Source organism: Simochromis diagramma, unplaced genomic scaffold (genome assembly GCF_900408965.1).
Source record: "Simochromis diagramma unplaced genomic scaffold, fSimDia1.1 OVJJ01000514.1, whole genome shotgun sequence".
NCBI classification, from domain to species: domain Eukaryota; kingdom Metazoa; phylum Chordata; class Actinopteri; order Cichliformes; family Cichlidae; genus Simochromis; species Simochromis diagramma.
Window position 1 is genome coordinate 1,089,322 of NW_024387346.1, and position 27,886 is coordinate 1,117,207.

Here is a 27,886-nt window from a genome sequence, read left to right on the forward strand (position 1 = left end):
AAGGGCGATCATTGCAGTTGCGTTATTTTGGAAATATTAATCTTTTGACGTTTTCTTCTCCTTTTTTCGGAGTGACATTTAGAATAAGATGAAAGAGACGGTCATGCTGTGAATTTAAATCGAATGAAAATGAGGAGGTGGAATATGCTGGCAGAAAGAAATCGAATTTGGGGGCGTTCCTCTTTCGCCTTAAAAGGGGGAACTTGACACTGTGTCAGATTATGGGGATTTCTCTTCCCGGAGATCTGGCCAGCAGGGGAGTCAACTTTTTCCTTTACTTTTTTCTTTCTTAAATCTTCCTCAGCTACTTAATGTGTTTTTGAGTGCAACCCACCTCATTCTGACCAGTTTCCTATAAAGAACCTTCTAGTGAAAGGGGTGTTGCAGAGTGAACTGGCAACCGAATGTCCCGGGGCAGGTCCTGACATTGCGTCGCCAAGAGTCCGGAGGCTGAGGTTAGTGTGGACGTTTCTGGGAAAACCTCTAGAGCTCCGATTTGCCAAAGGGGAGACCTGAGAAGAGGCAGATTCGCTTTTCCTCTGCACAGTCTAAGCGCAGGTTTCCAGCTCAGACTAACTGTCTTGCATTTTGAGGGATCTTCACTATTTCTGCAGCCAGAAGACTTATTGTTGTGGGAAATAAACAGAGCCCAAAAGAACTTTGACTAGTTAAGAAGTAATTAGGGCGTAAACAAATTTTGCATTTTGGAGATGTGACGTGGTCCTTAACTTTTCACTCTAGGACTCTAGGATTTTATTGAGTGTATCCCGCGGTGATAGATTTTTTTTTCTGAGCCACTTGAGGATGTTTGCAGATTATAACTGCAATGATCGACGCTTCTGATCTTCTGTTCTGTGAGTTGGAAACGAAAGTGCTGCTGAGATGAAGTTGTAGATCTGTGCTCTGAACTCTTCTCGTGTTCGTATTGTTTGCCAGATTAAAGGCAGACAGCAACGTGGATTTCCTCAGTAGAAGTCATGCTCTGAAAGTGGTCATTGGCAGATTATGTGCCGATCCCGCGCGCGCTGCACTCTTCATCTGGAATTAATTGATTGTCACCCTCAGATGCGCTAAAGACGCACAGGTTCAAGGATCCACCACTGGATCTTTGCATTTACGGCAGTGAGTGTTTAGCCTACTTTAATTTCACACAACAATGAGGGGTTTTGTTCTCAGTTTAGCTTTGATATATCTGCTTACCTGGACCCAAGCCGACAAACAGACTCACCTCAAGCGGGTGCAACTGCGCCGACGCTTTCAGGGACGTTTGCGCCCTGGATATGCTTCGGCAATCTCGGTGCACAGCAACAAGAACGCACAAAATGTGCAGGCAGACGAGGCGATTCTGCTTACCGCCAGGTCGGGGAACCTGGAGGGAGTCAAGAAAGCAGGAGGCCGGTTGCGAAGGATAGGGACGAATGGACAGATTGGCTTGTCCCGTCAACTGACAGATGAAGGTACTCCAGGAGCCAGAGCCAGAGTTACCCGCATGCCCAGCAGCGCCGGGTCACCAAATCTGCTGGCCAGCTTTGCAGGAAAAAACCGAGTCCTCGTTATCTCGGCGCCCCATGACTCAGACGGCTACTACCGACTGATGATGTCACTTCTGAAGCCAGATGTCTACTGCGAGCTGGCAGAAAGACACGTCCACCAGATAGTCATGTTTCACCAAGAAGGAGAGATGGGAGGCAAGGTCCGGAGAATCACAACAGAGGGGAAAGTGATGGAGGAGCCACTAGATACTGCACTCATCCCCAGACTAATGAACTTCCTAAAACTAGAGAAAGGTAAGAAGGTAGACAGCATAAGCCTCTGTCTCAACTTGTGCATGGGTCAAAACGTCGTTGCAGGTGCTGATATTAACCATATCATATCCTTAATCTATTAATGTGTTGAACTGCAGGCAAGTTTGGAATGGTGCTTCTGAAGAAAACCCTGCAGGTGGAAGAGAGATATCCCTACCCTGTGAGGCTGGAGGCCATGTATGAGGTCATTGACCAGTCACCCATGAGGAAGCTCGAGAAGCTCCGCCAGAAAGGCTTCATCCAGAAGTGTAAAGGAGCAGGTGTGGAGGGACAAGTGGAAGAAGGCACACTTGCAGGTGAGAATGACCATGATAAACATTTTTTCAACATGTTTGTTTTCACAGCAGGGAAATCCACACTTTTTAGTTTTAAAACTTCTTAATTAACATCGAACCTTTCTAGAATATATCCATGGTGCAGTGATTACCACATGTGCCTTATAAACAAAAGATCTTTGGTTTGAGAGCTGCAAACAGACTTGTACGATCTTAGTGTCAGTCTGCAGCCTGGATAAACTGGATGGTTACACCAGGAAGGGCAGCCATGAGATCAAGTTGGCACTCAGCCTTTCCTCAGGTTCTAGACCAGTTTGAATAATGTGAATAATGGCACTCGGGGTTTTCAGGGGGCTGGCAGCTAGATTTGTCAGCTGTTACAGTGTTCAGTGCCCTCCTATAAACTACAACAACTTCCTCACTGTAAAAACCTTTATGGTACTGGTAATGTAGAATATAGCTTTTACTAAGCAACACTGTCAGTAGTTCATTATAGTTTATTACTATCTCAGATTACTGCCTAAAAGATTCTGTGCCATTATAATGCATTGCCAGCTGAACCTTAACCCTACTCTTAGTCACGCAGTCTCTTAAAAACACCTCATACAGAAACAAACAAATTCTAAACACCAAATAACTGAAAAACCTCTCACAACACTGTTAAATCCAGGATTTAAACCAAAAAAAAAAAAAATTCCTCTTTGTAAAATTATGTTGTATCTTGCTGTTCATATTTTTTCATATTTTTTATAATATCGTTTACAGTATGCAGCTGTACTCAGAAACAAAGTTGAGTACAATATATTACTGTACTAAAATTCCTGTAGTTTTACAAAGGTATTTTTTTTTAACAGTATACACTGATGACGCATACCATTAAATTGTTACATAAGTACAATGTAATGTTACATTTAATGAAATCTGCTCAAATTAAATTTGCTTAAATAGTATACATTCAGTTTATACAAAGCACATTTTCCTTAGGAATTTACTATTTCAATTAAAAGTTTGAATTTGAATTTAAGTTAATCTTAAATTGTATTTATTTCAGTTGTGTTTTATTCAAAATTATTGCTTCATGTTTATTAGGGTGAATAATCTTTTTTTTGAGTGTATGCAAAATGAAATGTTTACCTGTGATATCCGTCTCCATCTTGCCAGTTCCTGACACACCTACAATAAAACTAAACTCAAATAGCAAAACAACCCGACCTACTACAACCACCACCAGAACAACAACTACACAACCAACCACAACTACTACCACTACAACAACAACAACAACAACAACCCAGCCCACGACCACCACTACGACTACTACAACAACTAGAGCAACAACAACTACAACGACAACCAGAAAACCAACCACCACAAAAAGGCCCACTACTACCACCACTCAGAAAACGACCAGAGCTCCTACCACAGCCCTGTGGCTCCCACTGCCAAGAACTACCGCTGATCCATACTACTACAACCGCAGAGAGAGGGAACGGTACCCACCGAAAACCACCCCAGCTGGAGATAACCGCACTGACAAACTCAACAGAGATCCACACAGCCGCAAGCTACCCATCACACATAGACTCCCAAAGACCAAACCCACCAAGAAGAAGAACGGTGGAGACAAGGTAATCTGTAACATTCATTTTAAGGATAGATTTAATAGATTGACTTTGTATTTTAATGGGTTTCAGATTCATGCTATTTATAGAATACAAAACACCTGGGTATATATTAGTGCTAAAACCATACATTACATAAATTTATAAATAATATCCATGAGTACATATGCAGCACACTTCTTGCTGATTACTTTAATTGCTTTTCATTGGAGCTTTTCAAATGAAATAGCTGTTTAGTAGCCAACATAACTCATTTCACCATCATTTTTTGTGTGTACAAAGAAAAGTTTACCACGACACCAGCTCAAGACCAAATCATTCTCACAGTGTTTGAATCAGTGAACAAAATGAAAAATAATATCTGTTTTTGTGCGCAGGTGTTGACTAACGAGTATGAAGACAAGTATGAGCCTAGCAAGCCAACAGCAAGCAATCCAGAGGAGCCAGAAGTCATCACTGTTATCACTCCTACCAGGAAGGGAAAGCACGATAAGCATGACAAGAAGAAGAAAAAGAATGACAAGGGTGCCAAGAAAGCCGACAGAAGAGGAAAGCCAGGGAAGGAGGGAAAGATCGGGGGAAAGAAAAATGGAAAGAAGGCGTCAAAGTACCCGGAGAAAGTGGACTATCCAAAGCCCACTAAAAAGCCAACGCCACCACCAAAGAGTGCCCTTGCCTCCTTTCTGGATTACTTTGAAAACAGCAGGCGGCTGCTGGTGAGAGCATGACATAATACTGACAGTTCATAAGAGGCTCTTTCACCTGGCAAAACTCCAGGTTTCGAGCTTTGGCCAGAGGGAAATGTCAGTACTCAGAGCACCATCGCTAAGTGTGAGGACAGGTTTAACATTTTGGCCAAAGTGCTTATTTGATTTCTTGCCAAAATACAGATGAATACAAATATCAGACCATGGGCATCTGGAACAGTTGCTTATTAGTCTATTATATGTCAAACACAGCCACTTCCTGATAAGCAGATAGCATGGACTTCTCTGCACCCAGCCAAAAATGGCTCCAACAGATGAAGCATGATATGCGATTTAATTTCTGATTTAGCATTACCTCAGTAATTAATTGATGTTGCCTCCTTTCTGTAATAATCTAAATATCTCCTCAGTAATTAACTGAGTTTTCTGTCAAATACAACTATCAGCCAGCTTTATGCTAACTGGCCAATAGCTGTAACTATATATATATATATAATATATAATATATTTCCCAAACAAACTCGAGAATGGGATCAATCTCTTCATCCAACTTGCAGCAAGGAAGCAAATAAGCAAAATTCCCTAAAATCTCAAACAGTTTCTTTAAAGAAACATCAGCACTACAGTAATGAATGCAGCTATAAGAGAAATTAAAAGACACAGCCATCAGCCAAACTCATTAGTCAAACATGAAATTAGTGCTTTTTTTCTGGACTTCAAATTTTGATCGACTTGATAGGTTTTGAGTTGGGAAGTTGAGCATTACACCATTCTGAGTCACTGAGCAGCTGGCAGTGTGGAGCAGAAGGAAGTGACCTACAGTTGGTGCGGCTCCAATAAGGAAAGCCTTTGTTTTCCAAGACAGAGTACTGAAATGTTCTAAAGACTCACATCAGGACAAATAATTTATTGTTGATTAATTTTTCACTAGTCAACAAACAGGTAAGCACCTCTGTACCATTTATTGTACAGTGTCACTTCTTTATAGTGAAGTGGTAGGGTAGGTCGCACAACCATCATCCAGGTATTTGAAAGACTGCACAGCTGTGAGCTAACAGACTGTGCGGCTCTGTTTTGCAGCCAGTATAGATTCTTATCACAGTGGTGCTGTGAACAGGCTGGGAAAATATGCCCCATCGTCCGCCTGCAGGTTAATGTAAACATCACCTCTGCAGCACACTGTATTTGCACGCGCGCGTGTCACAGCATACACAGGATACTCTAACCTCCCTGTTTCCACTCCCTCCCTTCCTCCAGCTGATTACATCCCCCAGTGAGGAGCTCAGTATGTATGTTCAGCAGAGGGATGAGTACCTGGAGTCTGTGTGTGAGATGGCCATCAGGAAAGTTTCTATCATAACTATTTTTGGCTCTTTGACCAACTCCACCATGAAAATCGACCACTATCAGATAGGTAAGTAGCTCCATATGCAGTATGAGAGGGTTCAATACGTTTTTGTTTTTTTGCTCCTTGTTTTGACATGGTATATGCCACAATCGCTATTAACTGTAGCAAGTCTTTCAGTTGCTCAGCCAGGCACCCTTTTTGAATAGCTCATGTGGCTCTCAATTTGGAGCAGATGTTTTCTGGACGTGCAGCATTTCTCAACTGCAACATTTTGAAACAATGAAACATTTTTGAAGTTTCCAGCACTGAAGATGGATTTCCCAAACAGCCCTTCCATGCAGCAAAACACTGCAGTTAACCAGCAGAAGGCTGTAATTCTAAATCAAAGTCATGTTTCCGCTGTCAGTAAATCTTCCTTAGGATGACAGAGTCATTGTAGATCCAGCTAAATGCTTTTCCTGTCATTTTAAGAGCTGCCGCTTTTCTGTTCTACTTTGTGAAGACACAGAATACTCACGTGTAGTATGAGGAAAACAATATTAAACCAGTAACACAGTGGGAACTTCTGTGCACCACACAAAAACAAACAAACAAACAAACAACATGTTAACTAGAAACACAGAACAACAAAGCAGTTAGTCCAGGTTTATTTTTATTGCCCCGATTTACAACAACAGCCATCCCAAGTTGTTTTATATACTAAAGACCCTGCAATACAAGAGAGAACCCCAATGATCAGATACCCTGCAAGTAAACATTTGGTGAAAGTGGGAAGGAAGAACTTTTTAACAAGAAGAGATTTCTGACAGAACCACTTCACGGTGAGACAGTTGGGCAAGTGAGGAGAAAGATTGGAGAACAAGGCGCAACCTGCTGGAAAGAGAAGACAAATAAGTGAGCAGAGAAGCTCAGAGCTGTTCAGTGCGATGCTCAGAGTGTTTTGCAAAGTCCCCCATCAGCCTGAGCCCACAGCAGCATGACTGAGGGATGATTCAGGGTTTCCCGATCTAGCCCTGACTGGAAGCAATATGAAAGAATGTAAGAAATAGGATCTGTCTTTCTAGTCCTGTATTTCAGATCAGTAGAAGGCTTTGGGAGGCAAAGGTAATGTCATCTTAGATGAAGTTCCAGCCACATGTTCTCACTGACCTCACCACTAATCTCCTTCACAGTGAAACTCTTTCTCTTACACCGGAGGGTTGTTGATAACAATTGTGGTTATCACCAAAAAGGAAAGCATTTTCTCTCTACTTAGCACTGAAATAAACAGACTCGGGCATTCTGTCATAAATGTAAGTAAGTTTACATGTTTTTAGGAATACAGCAGACGTGGTTTGCCTTAAAAATACCATTTTTCAGGGAAATGTTGTGTGAGTGCTGTCCATACTGAGACTGTGGCAAGGAAAAGTGTCTCCTGCCACATCTGCTGTCCTGTCATTGTTTTACCTTCCTCACATTATGTCAAACTAGATGTGTTCAGCAGAGATCTCTGCTCCCACAGTGACATCCAGAATGCGCACCGACTCTGCCAAAGCCACAGTGTTTTGTGCTTCTCTGTGTAGGTGATACTAAACAGTGTTGACCTCTGAATTCAGTGATGTTAGATTCGGCTCATTTACCGGCGCTTATTTTAGTAATTATACTTTATTTGTAGCTAGAGGTAGGAATGCCTTCAGCTTCCAATCCAAAATGTGATGAGTTCAGCAGCTATGAAGTACAGGAGTCTGTATAACATGTACCAGGAAAGCAAACCAGAGTGCATACCTTTCCTGTGCATCATCTCCTGTGGAGTTGATGTGTAAGCTGGAGACATTTAATTCATCACACCCACATGCACACAGAGAGCAGTTATAACAGTGCTTGAAAACCTACTTGTTCAAATGCAACAAAACTGCTGCTGTTTTTGTGAGACGCACTGCGTCATTTGTGCTTGGCTTCTATTTTGAGACATTTTATAGCCGTCTCAAACCAGAGGCTGCGGTTGATGTGTGTTAACTGCTCTTTGTTAAGCTTTTTAAGTGTGTCACTCAATGTGCAGATGAGGTTTTATCCAGACATAATGTTTTTATGTAGTCACATTGTTGGTAAGTCTTCATTCATTTTAATTATGAAGGCTTGATTTAAGTTTAGGTTAAGCTAAGCAACAGTATGTAAATGAATCTCAAGAAAGTAAATGGAAGTCAACATAAGAGTCCTTGGAAGTGAGAGAAACGCACTGTGTGTGATCACAGTGCACAGACAAACAGCTGGTCCTTTCAGCATTGCCCCTCCTCTGCTTACAGTGACTTCATCTTTGGGTTGTAGCCTGGTTGGCCACGTGTATGTTTTGCATATAGACCATATTAAAGAGTGTTTGCTGTACATATCTGTGTGTACAGTCTGTCCTCTGCCACCTACATGTACTGGGGGTTTCCTGACATGATTGCTCATACACATTACACAGCAGAGAGTGGGCAAACCAGCCACCAAGAACACACTGTTCCGTGGTCTGTATGTCATACACACACACGGAAGGAGCTATGATTAAAGGCTTTGGTCTGCATAAACACCAGCTCCATTAGACTTCTGAGACATCCAGCCCTTTTAGATCTCAGCTGCTGTTTGTCCAGTTTGTCCCCGATTCATTCTGCATGCTTCAGTTCTGCTCTTCAGTCAAGAGTCTAATTCTTAAACTTTTCAGACAAATTTGTTAAAGGAGCAGTTTTTTTGAAATCAGCATAGATGACTAAACTACAAGAGGAGTAAGCATGTTAACTGGGAAACAATTGCTCTTCGTTTTACGTTAAGAAATACGACTGTAACATGTCTTAAGCTGTTTTTGTATCTGCTCTGTACTTTTCTAGCCTTTTGAAGCCATAACCATTTGAATAATTGTCAGGGGAAAAAAAACAACATTCAGAAGATGCAGATGAGCAATCACTTGGTGACAGTGAGAAGAAAAAAAAAAAAAAAAAAAAAAAAAAAACTCCTTTTGAACAGGAAGAAATCTCAGGTTCAGTGAGAGGCAGCCATCTGCCGCAACCGACTGGCAGTGAGGGGAGGGAGACATGACAGAAGACAGATTAACCAATAGTGTGCAGTTTTCCTTCTTTCCCCAATTTTTCCAATCTGATATTCCGGGCAATATATTAGATTTACATTTGACTTTTGGACCATTTCACTAAGATTCCAAATATAATAAATGTTATGTTCCTTTGATTTTAACAGTTAATTGATTTTCTTTAAAGGGGAAATTAGTACCCCCTTTAAAGTAGGAAAGTAGATGTTGAATCTGTCTAATGTGCCTTTATTTCTCCAGAGAATGACAAGCCTATGAAGGGCCTTCGTCAGGAAGACCTGGTGAACCAGGATCTGATCACAGAGCTGAGGAAAGAGTTTGGCATGACCTACGAGGAGTTCTACATGGTCCTCACAGACACTGACATGAGAGTCAAGGTAGAGACTTACTCTTTCTAAGCAGTATAGGAGGATTATGTGAAGGCTGTGGCTCTATAGTGTAGTGGTTTGCACATTTGCCTAACAGTGAAAGATCCCTATTTAAGCACCAGGAGGAGGAAAAAAAAAAAAAAAAAAATCCCTTGACAGATGTGTCGGGAAGAGCATCAAATACGCCAAATTAAACATACAAGTATACCTTTTGTGGTGACTTGTGAATAATTTAATTCAGGTTTAGGTAAATAGTGCCAGACCACAGTCTCATCAAGGCATGTTATATTGATAATAAAGGGGCAGCCAAAAGTAGCTAGAATGTGATGGGCAGCCCCATAACAGAATGGCCGTGCTGTGTAGATCAATTAGCTTGTTGAATACTTAAATTAATGTGTGTGAATTTGGAAAGCATGTAAGTCAAGCAGTTTTTTCACTCTAAAATATAAAGATGTCCCCTAAATGAAGCACACACACTCACGTCTTGATGCATTCTCAATCATCCAGGAGATGATTGGAGATTCACACACACTCACATTTTTTGTTTTGAAAAGAAGAGAGTTATAAACATATACTCACTGAATGTGACGGTGTCGAGGAAGAAGGTGGTGTGGTGAGCTTTTTTGAGAACTGTAGTTTCACGCTGTGATGAAATTCTTAAAAGTTACATGTTTTTGGGCAGCTCTTCTATTTCACACCAATTTCAAGTCCTGTTGGAGGGACTTGGGAATGCATTGCTGTCAATCAATATCCTCTCAAAGAGCCATATAAATATACATGTGTGTACCCTTGTCCTTGATCTAGCACAGCTGATTTAAATGGCTAAATAACCTCCTCAGCATGTCTTGAAGTTCTCCAGAGGCCTGGCAATGAACCAATCGTTTGATTCAGGTGTGTTGACCCAGGGTGAGAGCTAAAACCTGCAGGACACCAGCCCCTGAGACCTGGAGTTGGCTGACCCTTGTATAAAAGGCCCCAAAGTTCATAGGATAATTCTATTGGTGTTCATAAGTTTATATAAGTTTATCTACTGTTCATTTAATATTCAATCTTCTGTCAGTTTGGGCCAGCCCACCGTATGGTGACATCATCTGGTTAGTAAGGTGGGCAGTTTAAGGTCCGATGAGCAGTGTTGGTCCGGTGGGGGTGCACTGATTCCTGTGGGATGTTATGTAAAACCACACACATACACATGCAACTGTTTTACAGCCCCAGAAATTGAGTTGTGACAATAAAGTGCCTCAGACCGAACCTCAAGCTCCTTCTTCCCTACTCTGCGACAATTTGCCCTTAAGTTGTGTTCTGGCTGACACACCGGGGTGACCGTAGTGCTCAAAGACTGAATCAGTGCCACAACCGTGCCTATCCTTGATATCTCCACTACAACCCTAATCTAGAGGAAATAATAATGAGAGAGAATAATCTTTAGCCTAAATATGAGAACTGTCATTAATGTACCTGTAAAGCTTGAAGCAGAGAGACAAACAGCTGTCAATATAGGCAACGATAATGTGGATGGGCATACAGATATATCTAGTGTTCACTTAATATGTCTACACTTGGTTTCTACTCCAAATTAACTTTGTTTTAACTGTTGCAAGTGCTATGGTGAGATACCAAAATTAAATGGGCTTGTTTTAGTAAAGTGTTAAGAAAACACAAAACAAGGTGTTAAAAAAAATAAATGAGTAAATATATATTTGTAATGCATCGGTGCCCAATAAACATGCAGTGAGGTACATACGTGTAAGCTAAACAGTCTAAACATATGATGTCAAAACCCTGTGACATTCCAAACAGCCTCAGCTCCATGTTATGTTTAGGACTAATTGGTACATGCTAACAAGACGGTTAGCATGATAGTGATGCGTTGTCGTTGTGAGTAACTATAATAGCAGGCTCACACTAACCTTTAGGTTCAAGCGCCACCATCAGTCTCAAAGAGCCTTTAACAAGCATTTGCAGTGTAAGCTCTTCTCAGTCAGCTGCACTGTAAATAGCTGACATGACACGAAGAGAAGAGAAGCAATGCAGGGAAATGGAAAACACTCATAAAAGATATCCCCCTGTAGATTAGGCCACGTAACATGGCCAGCATCGGTAAATGCTTCTTTTTAATGTCTGTTCTGACTCTGGGAAACAAATATTTGTAAAATATTGTGAAAGTGAAGGCAGTGCTGGGTATGGCTGTTACACATGTACATACAAACAATAAGAAGGAACCAAGCAGAGCAACAATGTAACCAATGCAAAGTGCCTTTGGATGCACACACACATCCAAAGGCATTTCTTTGGAAACAGGAAAAAACACAGAAGAAGACCCAGGAAAGCAGACACGTCATGGTTATTTCAAAACTAAGTTACAGCGTTCTTGGACAAGACTGTTGTCATGTAGCATATTCACCAAGACTGCATGATCAGCTGTGTCAAAAGTCCTGCCTTCCTGGAACATAGCCTTAAGGGATTCAGTCACTGAATTGTGAAAGACCTCTAAATATACTATGGTATTTTAGCAGGGAGGATTTTAATCGTACTTTTTTACTTGCCCTTTCACATAGTCTTGACTAATACTTTTAAACAGTCTTGATTAACAGCACTGCTGTTGGTCGGTTGGTCCTCTTCCAGTGTTCACTGATTCACAACTTATCTGCTTACACTTCCATTAAATCTTTCTCTTTTTCTCTGCCCTAATACTGCCAACATGGTGCTTTTACTAAAACACTGTTTAAATTTACACAACATGACATTTGCTCAACATCTGTGTATAAGAGTGTGTGTGCATGTGCCAGGATAAATCACCAGCCTGTTTTTCGGACAGATTCATCAAAGAGGCCAGTGTTCACATCCTCTGCTGTCAGCAGCAGAGACAGAGGAGTCTGTGAATGTACACGGATGTGGGTGTGTGTATTAGACAGAAAAAGGACAGAGAGCGCAGTGCAAGGAAAGGTGTGAAAGAATCAGAATGGCAACTTCAGCATGTCCTGAGGAAGATGTGCAAGTGTGTTACATTTTTGTGCGCGTTTCAGATGTTCGTGTTATGACCAGTTAGGATGAAATGAGATAGTTGGTTTTGCTGCTTCCCAGAAGTTGTTACAAAGATTTGCTGGGATGTGGTAAAGCCCACACCACATTTACTAACATGCATAACTTCATATAATCACATTACTGGAAGGAGTTTCACCATTTTCATGCAGTGGATTTCTATTTTAATGCCCGCTGTACTGTAGTGTTACTTATTGTTTTATTTTTTGTCGACAGGGATTTTGATTTATTTATTCTGTGGTTTCACCTCGGACTGGGAGAGTATGACTGGTTCTTGTCAATCTTGTTTGTCAGCAATCCTATGAGGTTCCCATTGCCATGAAGGCTGTATTTAACTACATCGACACCTTCTCCTCCCGAATGCGAGAGATGGAGCAGCAGAAGAGAGATGGAGTGGTCTGTAAGAAGGAAGACAAGCCCAGATCTTTGGAAAACTTTCTCTCCAGGTGAGGATTTCTATGGAAATATAGGGCATGACCAAAACACTGTGGATGTACAAACATTAAAACCTTTTTTTCTGACAAAGACATCTTAAGAACTATCAGCAGGGATTTGCTGATATTCGCCCATGAGTGAGATCAGTAAATAAAGCCTGTAGACAAAAGATGGACAGAGCCACTGATTCACTCTTCCACTTGTTTTGAAAACCTTACATTTTAACATTATGGTGTGGTGTTTTTGGAGACACAATTCAGGTTGAGGTTGAGAAAGTTATTAGCTAACACTAGCAAGCTTGGTTAATAAGCTGCAATCATAAACTGTTCGGGGATCACACAAGAATGGATTTGTGTACAGGAATACTGCTGTGATTGTTTTACATTTTTAATTTTGATTATTTTAGTCATAGTCTTTTGAATATTTCGTTTTAGTCATAATTTAGGCGTCTGAAATATTGTAGTTTCAGTCTATTTCTATTTTTAGTCTGTTAAATATCATTGAAAGTGTAAAGGTTTGTTTCTATCTTATTTTCCTTGATATCAAATGTGAAATGTGTGCATATGCTCACTCTCCTCTTCCTCCCAGGTTTCGATATTTTGTCACATTTTATGCACAGGGCAATTACCTCTGATTGGGTCACTTCCAAACTCGTCCCGCCTTTGTACACAGCTTAAATATTTCTGATTGGATCTCACAATTTTTTATTTTTTTTAGACCAAAGTATCAATATATTCCATCGCACTTTTTTGTCTCGTGCACTAGTTTTTAGTTAGTTATTGTCTCCCCATGAAAACAAAGGTAACTGACAAAAATTATGACAAAAATAATTGGTCTGTGAAATTAACACTGGATAAGAGCACTCATGCTGATGTAGCATTAACTTGTAGCTTAAAAATAACATGCACAAACCATTCCATGGGTGCAAGATTTCCATGACAAATTGAGGTATTCAGTACAGTTTCTATTACAACATTTTGTTGAGATTGATGCCATATATAGGTTGTTCCCCCAAGGATCAATATAGTCTGTGTAGCTGGAATTACTGGGTGGTCCCATCATGCTGTGTCCACATCAGTCAAATATCTGTTGCAGTCAGCTGGACCACAATTAAATAATTCTGAGCAGCACTTGGCAGACTGCAGCAGCCTGCATGTGTGTGTGTTCCATGAAAATCAAAAGTAACAAAAACCCTGCCATTCCTCAAGGCTGAATCATTTCAGTCACATTTTCTCCTGGAGATGTCTAAAGACAGGCTGTCTTTTGTTGCCATAGAGACCTGAATCCCCCCGAACACAGTGTAGAGATCTGGCAGGTTTTTGACCATAATTCCGGGTTGTCACCCTCTGGCAGTAATAAGGGGAATATGTAGCACACAAGCACAAACTCCTTGTCTTGGTACAGAGCTCTCACTGCGGGACCAAAGTGCCACTTAAATCCGGACTCAAATTTTCTGTGATTGCAGGTTCCGATGGAGACGTCGCCTGTTCATTATCTCCGCTCCCAACGACGAGGAGTGGGCCTATCAGCAGCAGCTCTACGCCCTCAACAGCCAAGCCTGCAATCTGGGTGAGTCACCAGAAGTCAACCAGTTTCACTTTTCAGAGGTCACTTCAGTTGCTAAAAGCTCAAATATGCTCGCCACCCAAGCTCTAATTGAGTCTCTCTGCTGCTTGGTGCTGTTTAGGTGGTGTAGGTTTTTTTCTCCAAAATCTGCTGCCTGCTGCAACCAAAAAACAAATCTATAAGAAACACAGTTGCAGGCTCAATGAACCGATTGTTAGTGTGATTAACACTCCTTAGTCTAATTCATCGTAAACGGTCACGATGTGCCTGTTCACTGTACTCTGTACCCTATAAGAAATGTTGTAAGAGATTGAACAACTGACCTTCCTATTAGTGGAAGATGCACAGCCGCCCATAACAATCTTCTGTTCCTGCAAGTCCTAAAGTACAAAGATTCATTTCCTGGGAAGAGATACCTAAAAGAGCAGAACTCTTTATGAAACTTCCCTCTGATGACATGTTTATTCCAAGGTGACCTTCTCTTCACACGGGCCTGTGTCATGTCCCTGCTTGCCAAAATGTTAGTCAGAATATTCATGAATATGTTAATCAAATGAAGAAGCAATGAAATCAAATGAACAAGTTATGTTTTTTTTGTTTACTGCAACTTTCCAGACATTATCAGCCTGTGTTTATGCACATGAGCACTATGTGTGTGTTAATGCATGTTCACCAGCGGATGTGGAGAAGGATCCCAGATGACGGAACTGGCAAAAAACTGAACTGTTTTTCTTTTCCTCCCCTGGCAGGAGACTTTTCAGCCGGCCAGTTAGTCAATTTTTCCACAGCAACTTGAAAGTTATTGCCGCACATCTCAAAAAGAGGCATTTGTCTCAACTTTGCAAATCTCAACAACCTGACACGTTTGACAGGTTTGTGGAAGATACATGTAAACTTTAAATAGCCCACGGTGAACTTTCCTTCTCTGTGAAACCAAATAACTGCTGTCAGCAGGACTTTCTGCCCAAGATGAACCTCACGCTCTTGTTTTGTTTGCACAAGCTGAAGATTTTGGACATTTCTTCCTGGCTCCCTTCAGACTTTTGTTGCTTCTGCATATTCATACAGGTTAACATAGGCTGTAAAAAACACTAAATGGTCTTTCATGTGTATGAGCATGACCTTGAGTCAGATGTTTTATTTGTAACAATCAGCCATTAAATCTACAATTACATTATATCAGTTTCTGACCTTAAGGGCTAGTGAACAAGATGACAAGTAATCTTTCACTGCCCTCTCTTTTTGAATGTTTCATGCCTGTTTCACCTTCAAACACACATACACTGTGTGTACACAGGGGCATTAAATAGGGGTTTATATTTAAGCCAAAGCAAATTTTTACAACCTTGCAATGATAAAAAATATTTTTAGCTTACTGTTGATCTGTGAAGCATTAACAGATTATTTGTCCTAGCTTATAAAGCTCTCATGAAATATAACTTCCTAGAAAGTGCTACCATTTATCTGTTTGAGTGTACACTGTTTTTATTTGAGTCAAGTCAGATGATTAAAAAAAATCAGCTTTTCTTGCTTTATCACTAGATCCAGTTTAGGTTCTACTGGGACTTTTTTCCCTTCATGTGTTGCTCTTGGCTGGTTTAGCACCCAGGGCTGCCCCCTCACTCCCTCATCCCACACAAAGGCCTGTCCTGCTGACTGGGCTGAAGGCCTGAGAGGTTTGATCCTGGTATTCAGCACTTGGCGCTCACCAAGTGAAGCCAGCGTTCTCCTGTGTTTAACGTGGGCTTTGTCGCTTCAGAGGAAACAGCTTTTTTGGCAGGGCTTTCTGGACCACCATCACATTCTCCTCCCTTTACCTAGAGACCAGTGCTTAGGACAGTTCCAATAACAAATAAGTAACAATCAGTCTAAATAAGCAGACTGATAAGGAACAGTTGGTCAGCATACTGCTGTTCTCATTTGAAGTCATGCTGTTGTCTAAAAATTGTTTGCCTCATTCTGATGTCTTTTCAAAAAATGGTTGCCATGGTTACACAGGCCTGAGGCACATCGCCATTCTGAAGCTGGTTGGCACAGAGTCGCCAGATATGGGCGGAGTCTTGGAGCTCTATCCTATCAATGGTAAGAATATTTAATACAAAATAGTGAACAGATATATTTTCTGAAAGCTAAGGTCTCTACTTTTTTGGTATCTGAGTTCAGTGTGATAAGGTTAGAGGAAGAGGAAAATGTCGATGTGCTACATCTATTGTGAGATTCACTCTTTAATACGTTGTTCCTAACCTGATCCTCTGGTCCATCCAGGGAGTGCTACCGTGGAGCGTGAAGGGCTCTCAGCTACCCTCGTGAAGGACATGAGAAACTACTTCCAAATCAGCCCAGAATACTTCTCCATGCTGCTGGTGGGGAAGGATGGCAATGTCAAGTCCTGGTACCCCTCACCCATGTGGTCCATGGCCATTATCTATGACCTGGTAGACTCTATGCAGCTCCGCAGACAGGAGATGGCCATCCAGCAGTCACTTGGCATGCGCTGCCCTGAAGATGAATATGGTGGCTATGGTTACCATCATCATGGATACGAACACGGTTATCAGGATGGCTATCACCAGGGGTATGGTTACTAACAGGTGTGTGCTTTCCAATGATGCACACTGGCCTGCAGCTGGTCCTTGGTGCTACCTTCCTTTGGCCCAAAACCTTTGTGTGTCTTTCCCATCTCCCACCGGGCAGTTGGCACAGACGACTATTTTGTAGCACTTAGTGAAGGGAAGAAAAATGCTTTCACATATCCAGTTCTTTAACATTCCTTATATAGCATAGTACGCTGCTTTATACTTAGCAGCGTCAGATCTGGTTAGTCAGTAAATTTATGGATGAACCTGAAGGTTCAGAAATGGATTGCGTACTTTAGTTTTTGCCGGGCTTTTTTGTTTGTTTGTTTTTACTTAAAACATTATTACATCGTCTGTCATCTCTAACAGGCTTTTTTAGGTCAGACTTACATAGTTTCAGCACACACGTTGATTTTGTAGATAATAGAACATATTTATTGGACATCTGTTGCATTTGAAGTGCAGTTACCAATAATATTATTAAAAGCATCACATTATTTCTCTTTTGTAAAGTTTCTGTTGCTATACATTGTTTCTATTTATACTCTGTTTCTATATGGCTATATGAAAATAAACATTTGTTTACTACCAGGTCCTTTAAATTATTTGTCTCACTTTCAGTGCCAATGCACTGCAATAATCTTTTGAGCAACACCTCCCCCTAGTGGCAAAACTGGAAAAATATTTCCAAGTATATTTTAGTGGTCATGTAATGATTGAAACAACCTGCCGTACTTGAAATATCTACAGTAGTTTCAGACCTTCTCAACTTACTGTCCCCTCAATGCAATCACATTTGCAAACACACTTTGTGAGTAAGAAGGGCTGGAATCCACCTACCCATTTTCTTCCACTTATCCAATTAAGGGCATGGGGAGGCTGGAGCATCTCTCAGCTGCCATAGAGCAAGAGACAGAGTTTGTATTAAACATGGCCAAAGTGTATGTACAAGTAAGTCTTGTTCATTTAAAGCTTAGACATCAGACTGCGTTACAGTCTCTTTTCTCTTGGATCTGTATAATGTTAGTGGGTGTGGAACACTGTTATTCAGCAGGTGGGTAAAATATCTAAGAGGAACTGATATTGAGCTAAAACAGCTATCAAGTATGTGCAAAGTAATAGAATAAAAACATGGAGTTAGAGCAGCTAGTACCCTTTAGGTCTTCCTCCAGAAAACCTCAGTATTTAAATAAATGCACATAAATTTATGACAAGACATCAGCGACTGTATTAAATTGCATTACTTGCACAGAAGTAAAACAACTTGCCATTTATTTTACAAGAAAATGCATTCACACGTGAGGATTTTAATGGCACAAACAACAATCTTTAGACAATGTTATTTTACAGTTTAACAAGAAAATATTCAAGCCCCAAGTAAGAGAAGCAGGGAGTTTGTGGTGCTGACAGAAAGTCAGGCATTAGTGGCAATTATATCAATACCACTTATTCTGGCTCAGAAAATAAACACCAATAGTCCAATGAAAATAATAGTCCAGGTGCCAGATGTATAAAACATTCATTTATATTTTTTGTTTCCACCTAATGTCGGGTGTACTACATTTTAGCAAGCCTCCTATTATTTTGGGGGAAATTTGGGGTCCTATAAAAAGCTGCAGCTCTGCTTTCCTTTTTTCAACAATGAAAAACAACTTTTTTTTGCCTCTCGTAGTAATGTGAGTGGTATTTTCTTTCTTTCCCCTTTTACTTTGGACTTAATAGTTGCCTCTGTTCCTTTTTTCCCTTTGGTTGAGTTTCTTCTTTTGTGATTCCAGAATTGAGATCACCAAATAAAAGACAGTTTCTTTTATCCACCTTGATGAAAACTCTGCGTCTTCTTTGTGGTTCTATTCATCACCATGTGAAATTATTTGAGCTGCAAATGTCCAGACAGTTAAAGGAGCTCCTACATCCATTCATGACTGCAGAACGGAGTGGAAACAAGGCTGATGGACAAGAGTGGAGTTTCATGAAGGCTGAGATTTAGGGGGGGGGGGATTTGCGTTGGACTGCCTCTTCCACAGTACAATACAAACCGAATTCATCATAGTGTGGATAAAGATTCAAAATCACTACAATTTCAAAACAAATCTATTATCAAAACAATCTTGAAACTGCAGTTTCTGGTCCTTAGACGTCCAGCACCAGCAAGCAGTCAGATAGCAGCATGTACAACAGGAATCATGTAAAGAAATACACTGTCCATAAAAGAAATCCATAATGAATCCAAAAGTATCACTTATCTTCCAACAAACAGCGTTGCTGGTACTTTCCCCCATATGAATGACAGCAGTCATCCACAGACAGGCACGTTTCCAAAATATACAGATTTTGCTAATTCTGTTATTAAACACCTTGTTTGTTTTTAATTCTAGGAGTCTATCATATAATCTAGCAACAGTATCTTTCACCGTTTACCTGCTTATCACTGTTCAAATAAATGCTTTCACAGACAATCTGTGACCATGTTCCATCCAGTCAATTGTGCAGTTCGACACCAGCAGCAGGAAAGATGCAGAGTATCCTCTGGATACTACTAGCTCTATCATTACTACAAGGACTCTTCATCAGATTCACTGTCTGCATTTGCCTTTGTCAGGAGCTCGAGCTCCTCACCGTCCTGCAACACAAAAAAGAGACAAGGCATCAGAATGAATGCACAAGTGGTCAAATCCAGTGGACAAATCTGCAGACATTGAGGCACTGTGCACATCTTTTTTCTGTCTTCAGAAAGTGGAGGGCAGTATTTGCTCCCCGAAAAACACCGGGGAAGTACCGTGCATTTTAAAGCCACGGCTGCCAACAGAGAGGATATTTTTGTTAGTGCTCTAGCAAAGAAACAAACACCTGAAACCTGGCATTTCACATGAATTACAGGGTTTCTTCCTGGGGACGCTGGGGATGAAAAGAATTCCAGGATAGTATCCCCACAGACTACTGTATTGTTAAATAGCTTCTTCCATCAAAAAACACTTGACTACTAAAGGAATTATATGAAGTAAGGCTCCAGCATGAGCCTGGATGCTATTTTCATAGCTGGGAATCAGGTTTCCTCCTGCACTCAAGAAATGACATTACAGAGAAACAAGAGCCAAGTTTCCTGCAGAGCACTTGGTATGTGGGCGGGAGTAGAGGAAGTGGATATACATCGGGGTTAGGTGAGCGAAGTTGTGTGAGGAAAAGGAGTGTGTGGGCTTGTGTGCGTGACTACTGAGGATATGTGGTTTGTCTCCTACCCCTCTTGACCTCTCAAACACCTCCCCGTTGATGACCCGTAGTTTCTCTCGCTGCAGGCTATATTCCAGGTCCTTGTGCCAGCTGGCATTGTAGATAAAGATGGCCAGCAGGACAGTGGGTGCCTGGAAGAAGAAGTCCAGCGAAGGGTGGAAGTCAAAGAGGAAGAGGGAGAGGCCTGTGACCAGAACAGTAGTGATCTGGCCAGTCAGCACATGGAACATGTTGTCTCTGAATTTTAAGATGAAGGCCACGGATAAGCCCAGGGCAGCTAGGGAGAACACAGAAGATTATGAGTTCTTCAAATGCATACTAGAGATAGATAAATGAACTAGTCCAGTTAATAACAAATTACATCCAGCAGCTGGATTACTGTAGCTTAGCACTGATGCCAGAAGCAGGACCAAATACCCACCAGGTTCTGTTCAGAGGCATAAAACAACTCAAGTGCCAGCAGCTTACAAGATCACAAGTTAAGATGATTTTGTCTGTAGACGACAGAAATTGTACAAAGTAGTGGTTTTGCATGCTACAGTCTTTTGGAGCTCCCACCCCGACCCCTCCTCTATTTACGCCAGCTTTTATCTGATTGGCTGCCCCTACATCTGAGCTTCTACAAACAGAACCAGGTGCTGCACCACTTCCTCTGCTTATCAATTTGACAGACTTCCTTCAACCCAGCCATCCCTTCCAGCTCATCCTGGAGGACACAGTATTCCCCAAGCCCGCTGAGACCTCCTCCCAGTAGGACATGGCCAAAAACACCTCACCTACCTAGGAGTCCAGGAGGAAACTGTCTTCTTTTGATGAACATATTTTCTCTTCCTCAAGCAACTTCTATAATCCACATGGACATGTTTGCATATAATTCAAAGCAGCAAACTAATTAAATTAAATTAGAGTGGACATCTCCAGCAACAGAAATGACAGTAGGAGATCTCAGTTCAATAAACATCACACTTATGCCTGCTTGATATTCATCTTCCAGTCATATGCTGTATAAAACAGTATTCAAATGTCCCTCTGATGTGAGAATGATGCACTACAGTGCTGACTGAAGTTATCAATCTTGTGATAGGCAGAAACACCAAAAGTTAAAAATGTTAAATGTAATTTTGTGGTCCCAATGACTGCATGATGTCCAAAAGTAGAATAAATGTTGAAGCTGTTTTGGTCCACTTTTGTTTAACACTGACATTTTGGAAGAAACTGACAAATCTGACCAATGGGGAAAGAAAAAAATACAAATTTGTGATGGCAGTGCGAGTCATTAATCCACCATTACTCACCAGTGACCAGCACCAAGCCCAGGGAATAAATGTTATGTCCATGTAGGAGGCCACAGTGCATGGTGAGACCTCGTGCCTCGCTGTTGAGCCCAAGAGTCAGACCATTAAACACCACACCAAAGGCATACCTAAAAAACACGCAGTAAAAACGACTGATGTTAGCACCAAAGTCATCCACGTGTCCTCTGCTTTCCCATTTTCTTCACAAGCAGCTTCTCACAGTTTACTGTTCTGTATGAAGATGCTTTCAGTGAGCTGCTCTCCTTCTTTGAGAATCTTCTCATTGTATATGTTGGCCATGGCAGAGATGAAGCACTGGAGGATGAGCAGGATGTGACCCACACCCAGAGATTGAAGCTTCGATACTACTTTGTCCCTCCAGGCCTGGCCGGGCAGGGCTGATGCCCATGATATACTGGCAGTGTAAAGGAACAAAGATGTGAAAAAGCGTATTTAATGTAACGTGTACATTACAGTATTTCACTGTAGATTAATAAATAATACAAAAATGTTATCAAGTTGCAAAAGAAGTGCTCAGAATTTCCCAAAGCTCTCTGCGCCATTTTACTTACAGAATACTTTCTCGATGCAGCAGTCCAAAACACCATCATTTAAATCTAATATTACAAATATGACAGATATGTGTCATTTATTAGATTACCAAACCTTTTCTTCTCCCTTTGCATAAAAGACCTGCTAAAATAGTTGGAACTGATACATATAATCTTTCCATCTCTCCCTACAGCTGTGGGCAGTTTAATATTCAGCTTCCCAGCATGAGCTGCAAAATCAACTATATTTGAGGGGACTGATCTCACTAAATGAATTCAAGGTGATTAGAAATTATTTGAATACAGTGATAAATGTTTTGCAGCCTCACTACATTTGACCTGTCATGATGTTTTCATAGTTTTGAAATGTTTTACTTAAGTTTCTACACTTTATTCTTTATCTCATGTGTATAAATATGCTCACTGGGTGTGTATTGTTCTATTTTGTGCTGCTGCTCATCTTGTTCCGGAAAATTGTTCTGCTGCAAAAACATTTTAAATCTCCGAAGATCTACTTCCTAGTTAAGTAAAGGTTAAATAATCCTGCATGCTTCACTTTTACCTGCTGTTCTTCATCTCCTCCAGAAGCTGGGTGTAGAGTAGGCAAGAGTTGGAGGGGCTAGAAAGTGGGTTTGAGTGAAGACTGGGAACAGCTATTGAGTTTTGCTTGCCTCCTGATCCTGTTGTCAAGGAAACGATGGACAGGAAGAGAATAACCAACGCTGCCCACTGAACCCAAGACAGGCGCCTCCTGTAGGAAAAGGCCAAGTAAAAAAAACAAAAAACAAATGACGCTTAATCTATTAGCTTATGATATACAGTAATAAAAATAACAGCCTGAAGATCAAATTACCTGTGAGTGCTTTAGTGCACTGGGACAAGCAAAACACATTCAGTAACAGTGTTCCATGGTATAGGAGACCATTCTCACTCACATGCACACTTTGGTCCGCTTACAATTGGAAAACATGAAAAAAATGTCTTTTTTCCTCAAGAGACCAACCAAATAAAATCTTAAAATATCACCTCTCATTCCACAATCAAACACACACAACATGTTTCTGAAGAACAGTTGAGTTAAAAGTGAAACTTACTTCAAAACTATTCTAAAGAGCACAGCTGTGGTCAGGATGACAAAGTTGGAGAACAACACTGCCATAGCCTGGGGACAAAAAGAACAGCAGCAGCTCAGCACATTTAAAGCATCAAATGTGCAGGACATTTTGTTAATGCCAGTCTGATATGAAAAGCTCAAATCTACAAACTGGAAAATGAGATTTGGATGTTAACAAAGGGTTAAAAAAATTTGCAGTCCAGGCAACCACATTTCCCTCTAGCAGCTATCATTTAGCAAACATCTTAAATATCTTATCTGTACTGACGGGCTGCAGGTAGCTCATAACATAGAAGATGATGAGGTTGTCAAGAAAGTAAAGGAAAGCAGGGACGGCCCACTTCAGGGAGCTGAGGAAGGAAGAGCTGGAGGCACAACCCAAATCTCTGCATGATCGGCCCTCTGTAGTAACAGAAAGAAAGAGTCAACGAACATCCTTCACTCATGGAACACAGAATGAGGTCAGATGAACTTATGAACACAAATATTAGTTGTAAGACTTGTCGTGGTTTTTGTCATATTCGAGACATGATAAATACTAATACCCAGGTTATTGATCCCTTCTATTTTGTAATGGTTAATTCAACATTCCTGTTGCCACTGACCTTTAATTGGAGCGTTGACCTTATTTTGACTGGCCATCATTCACTAACCTGTCTCCTATAGACTTCATTAGTTTAGATTTTTAGTGCCTTCTACGATCTAAGCTAGCAGGTGTATTGAAATCTAAAAATAATTTCAACAGTCAGTCACACCTATGTATGATAAACTAATAGGTACAATCCCAAAATTCTGGAGACACAGGACTTTATAATAAATAACACATAATTAATAATTCATTAATAATGGTCCTCTACAGGAAATTGGGCCAGTCTGACAGAAAGATTCTCTCTTTGTAAGTTTGAGATGAAAATTTACACAAATGAAACAACAAAAATGGGGCTTTTAACCTTAAAAACAGATCAGTCATATTTAACTGCTATGTTTTCTTTATTTTCATAGGCAAACTTGTAATCACACTTCCAACATTATCTTAGTTTCTTTTTAACTTCTTCCACATTCAAGCAGTTTGCCCAGATATCTGAAACTGAGGGTGTTTTCACATCTATAGTTCATTTACTCTGGTCCTAACCACTTGATGAGTTTGTAAACTTTTAGCTTTTCGCTGTGATTGGGTTTGTTTCCACACAGAGAAGAAATCAAGTGAACTCCACACAAACCAAACTGCGTCACTACAAACAATGTGACAATGTTCAGTTTGCTCAGCAGCCAGATGTGTCGGGCTGGGAGCAACAAAAGTAAACGCAGGAAGAAGGTGCTGAACACAGAGAATTTACATTTATTTCATGGTTAGCTGCTAGCTCGTACAGACCTTTGCACATCTATAGTACCTTTCGATGCTGAGATTACAAAGCATACATTGCTATGGGATGGGGGTTTTTTTATAGCTCAAACTACACCTTCACACCATAAACGAACCGCTCTGGAGTCAATTTGGAACTGTACTGAGACCACTTCCTCCAAAGGGTCTCGGTGCTGTTCTTTTCATCCGCGCCTGAGTGCAGTCACACCTGCACGAACGAACTGCACCAAGGGGGGAAAACGAATTAGAGTTTGATTTAAACAGACAAAACACCGCAGGTGTGAAAACACTTCGAGATGTGATATGAAACCAGAACATAAGCTGATCCCAACTAGGACACACACGCAGGCATCAAAGTTTACCTCGGACTATGACCCTGACTGACATGACCAGACAGAAGAGCAGTTTAAGAGCCTCGGCAAGCAGATTTACAGATGCTGGGAGGAAGTCATACTTGTTTTCTGCAAAAAGAACAAAATGTGAAGACACGTGCTGAGCAAGCTGCCAACACATCACTGTAATGCACGCAAGAAAAATTAACACTGTTTTTTAAATCTTTTTATCCAGCTGTGAAAAAAAAAAAAAGTTGTGTGCATGTGTTTACTGTCAGGTAATCACCGGCATTGGCAGACATTTTCAGAAGTAGGATGCGGCTGGTCCCCAGTGTTACAAAGCCTAGCCCGAGAGCAAGAGTGTAGGCTGATGAGCGGGAGCACAGCCTGGGGCACAAGGGGCAGCATGCCATGGCTGCAACTGGAAATGGATCCAGCCAAACCTGCTGGAATACACACAACGATGCACACACACATGTTTAGCAGACTTCCCCTTTACATTATGATTATTATACTGCCAAAGAATTTTTTAAAACTTCAATATTCAGTAAGATGACCTTTATATTCCAAGAAATCTATGTGTCAGGCAAGCTTTCAGGTCAATTCTTTAAGTAATCCAAGAGATTTATGTGGATGTTGGCTGTTTTTGTTTATTCTCTGTCAAACTATGACTCAATAAGCACTGTTGCAACAGGGCTCACAGGGATTTTCAGTCTGGTTATTGTGTCATTTGGCATACCATAACATTTTCTTCCCATTTCCCTTCCTTAAGAGCAATTTTTTGACAGCCACCCTCACACTGACACCATTTCTGATGCGGCTTCAGTAAGCAGTATATGGATCAACTGCAAGCCCAGATGCATCTCTCAGGTCCTGTGTCAGGTCTTTGCTGCATTTTTTCACGCTGATTCTAAAGAACGTGACTTTGAGATACTGTTAATCAGCTGTGGGCAGGTTTTTAAGCCTGCCACTTCTTCTTTTGTCCTCCACTTGTCTACCTTCCTTTTGCTTTTAAAGACACGCTGCACACCACGCTGATGTGGTGTGCAGCGTGGTGGCATATGGCACCACCATATGCCAAGTTTTCAGCTAACACTTCTTTGGTGCAAAAAATACAATTGTGTCCCTGTCAAACAGCATTATCCTGGGCATTTGTTGTATATTCAAATAAGTAAATGGGCACAAATTCTGTGTTTTTGTGAGAGGCAGCAAGTAATAAAGTGGCTAGAAATATATTTTAAAATTGCCTCTTTGCTCAGTTGTTTGTTATGTGCAGACACAACACTGAGTTGGGCTCTCCTATTCTTGAATAATTCACAGGTCAGTGTTAAGTGGCTTATCAAACAAACAAAAATAAATAAATAAAAGTTCCTCTGAAAATAATCAGGTACAATGACTGGACTGAAAATTTGTTTTTCTTTTTTTTTTAATAAAAAGCCGCCAATAGCCACAAATGAGGGAAGCTTCAATATTTTAGCACAGTACTGTATATCCACAATTTCACCAAGACAAAAAAACACTCCCTGCTAAGTGCAACAAGTATTGGTGCTGGGGGGGGGGTTTCTGTTCACTAACTTAACAAAAAATAAGAAGAAGAAGAAGAATTACACTAGATAGCTATAATAACTACTGAATGATGTTTTAAAAGTACTCTTGCTTTAATTTAAGCTTATTTGATACAGTGCTTCCTCTCCTTTACCTACTCACAAGAGAAAATACGTGTTTTGTACTCTTGCAATCTAAGGCGTTTGGGGAAAAACGCGACTTACATTACCATGATCTTGGCGTCTGAGAACCTACACAGACCTAAATACACAGAATTTAAACACCGACACTTTGCTAAAATACGTAGTTATATTTCACTTTTACAAAGACTTACTGACTTAAGAACTAACAAAACAAACTAACGGCAAATTAGTCGACAGTTTTTAAATCAACTTCCAGCTTTTGAGATAATTTAAACTCCATTGCCATGTCCAATAATACTCATAAAACTTGTAAAAATCACCCGAAAATTGGCAGGACGGTAAGTTAGACTGTTCAAACACACAAAATTCAACACACAGCTCTATTAGCACAGAGGTGGCCTTGCATCACTAGCCTTTAAAACGTCACCTTTATGCCAATAAACGCCGATAAAACACGCTTGTTCTTTTAAATATTCGGAAATTATTTTTTTCAGGCTACTGTCCATAACATGAGAAAACAGGGCAGTGTTATAAATACCTGCCTGTTAGTCTTCTTTAGTACAAAACATAACCGAGGGATTGCGTTTCGCTTCCTGGTTGATCTGCGCATGCGTTAAAACACATGTTACGACGTCATCCCGTTTTGGGCTTTGGAGTTGACGTCACGCCGCATTGCATTGTGGGATCGCGGCGCCATGACAGACGGCCACAAATCAAAACAAACACACTACTGTGTTGGAAGCAGGGCCCTATTTCAGGAAGCCGGTTTAGAAAACTCAGAGTGAAAAACGATACACAGGGTTGAGTAACCCCGAACTGTCCAACTCGGAATATTCGGTTTCAGAAAGGCTGATAACAAGTAGTTCAATCAACGCGGAGTTGCTTTAACCCCAAGTTAAGCACGCGCACGAGGATACATAAAGCCCTGATAAGCGGAGCACAGATTCAGCGAGTCACCATGGAGACGGAGGGAAAGAAGGCGCGGTCAATGTATTTTACAGCGCTTGACGGCGAAATTCTGATGGCAGCCATATGCCGAAAACATGCAAATTCCGCGGAAAAAAGTAACACAGCCACAGCTGCGAAAGAAAGGGAGCATGCATGGCAAAACATAGCCGACAGAGTCAATGCGTGAGTGTTAATTTAAACATTGATCTAGGGATTTCCACCAATTTAACACGTTATTTTATCATATGTTATTTTATTTGTTATTTTATACATTTTATTTTGTGATGTGATGTGAGCGCAGGTGCAACCCAACAGGCCCCAAACGTGCCTGGCAGCAAGTAAAAATGAAATATAAAAATATAGTCCAAACAGGTAAGGTGTAATTGTATTATGAGCCATAGTGCTTGGTCTGTTTGTCCCATGTAAATCAATTGCAGTTAGAGGCTACATTAATTTACTTTCTGTAAGCACTTATTGAAATTATCTGAGCACATTACAAGTACATATTTGTTTACTCTGTATGCTCAAATGTGACCCGTTATAGCCAACAGAAAAAAAGCGGAGG

At 40.8% G+C, this 27,886-nt stretch overlaps 2 protein-coding genes across 6 annotated transcripts; one reads left to right on the forward strand and one right to left on the reverse strand.

Moving 5' to 3' along the window:
• The first annotated feature begins 212 nt into the window (after positions 1-212).
• On the forward strand, positions 213-17,393 carry ccdc80 (coiled-coil domain containing 80). Its single transcript, XM_040006714.1, has 10 exons — positions 213-1,787; positions 1,904-2,101; positions 3,242-3,708; positions 4,080-4,418; positions 5,667-5,823; positions 9,056-9,192; positions 12,520-12,671; positions 14,126-14,229; positions 16,225-16,308; positions 16,492-17,393. Exons 1-10 carry the CDS (start codon positions 1,157-1,159, stop codon positions 16,812-16,814), a joined length of 2,592 nt encoding a protein of 863 aa, XP_039862648.1. The 5' UTR covers positions 213-1,156; the 3' UTR covers positions 16,815-17,393.
• Positions 17,394-18,028: 635 nt separating this feature from the next.
• slc35a5 (solute carrier family 35 member A5) lies at positions 18,029-27,010 on the reverse strand. Of its 5 annotated transcripts, none has more exons than XM_040006715.1 (10): positions 26,912-27,010; positions 24,972-25,131; positions 24,716-24,814; positions 23,259-23,392; positions 22,971-23,038; positions 22,439-22,627; positions 21,546-21,740; positions 21,326-21,453; positions 20,039-20,307; positions 18,029-19,422 (listed from the first exon to the last, which is right to left on the reverse strand). In XM_040006715.1, the coding sequence occupies exons 1-10, from the start codon at positions 26,981-26,983 to the stop codon at positions 19,354-19,356; spliced, it is 1,383 nt and encodes a 460-aa protein (XP_039862649.1). In that variant the 5' UTR covers positions 26,984-27,010; the 3' UTR covers positions 18,029-19,353. The 5 variants fall into 5 exon arrangements, with proteins under 5 accessions (XP_039862649.1, XP_039862652.1, XP_039862650.1 ...); XM_040006718.1 differs by having other exon boundaries at positions 24,972-25,128; positions 26,916-26,999; XM_040006716.1 differs by having other exon boundaries at positions 24,972-25,128; positions 26,912-26,998.
• Between the last annotated feature and the right edge of the window lie 876 nt (positions 27,011-27,886).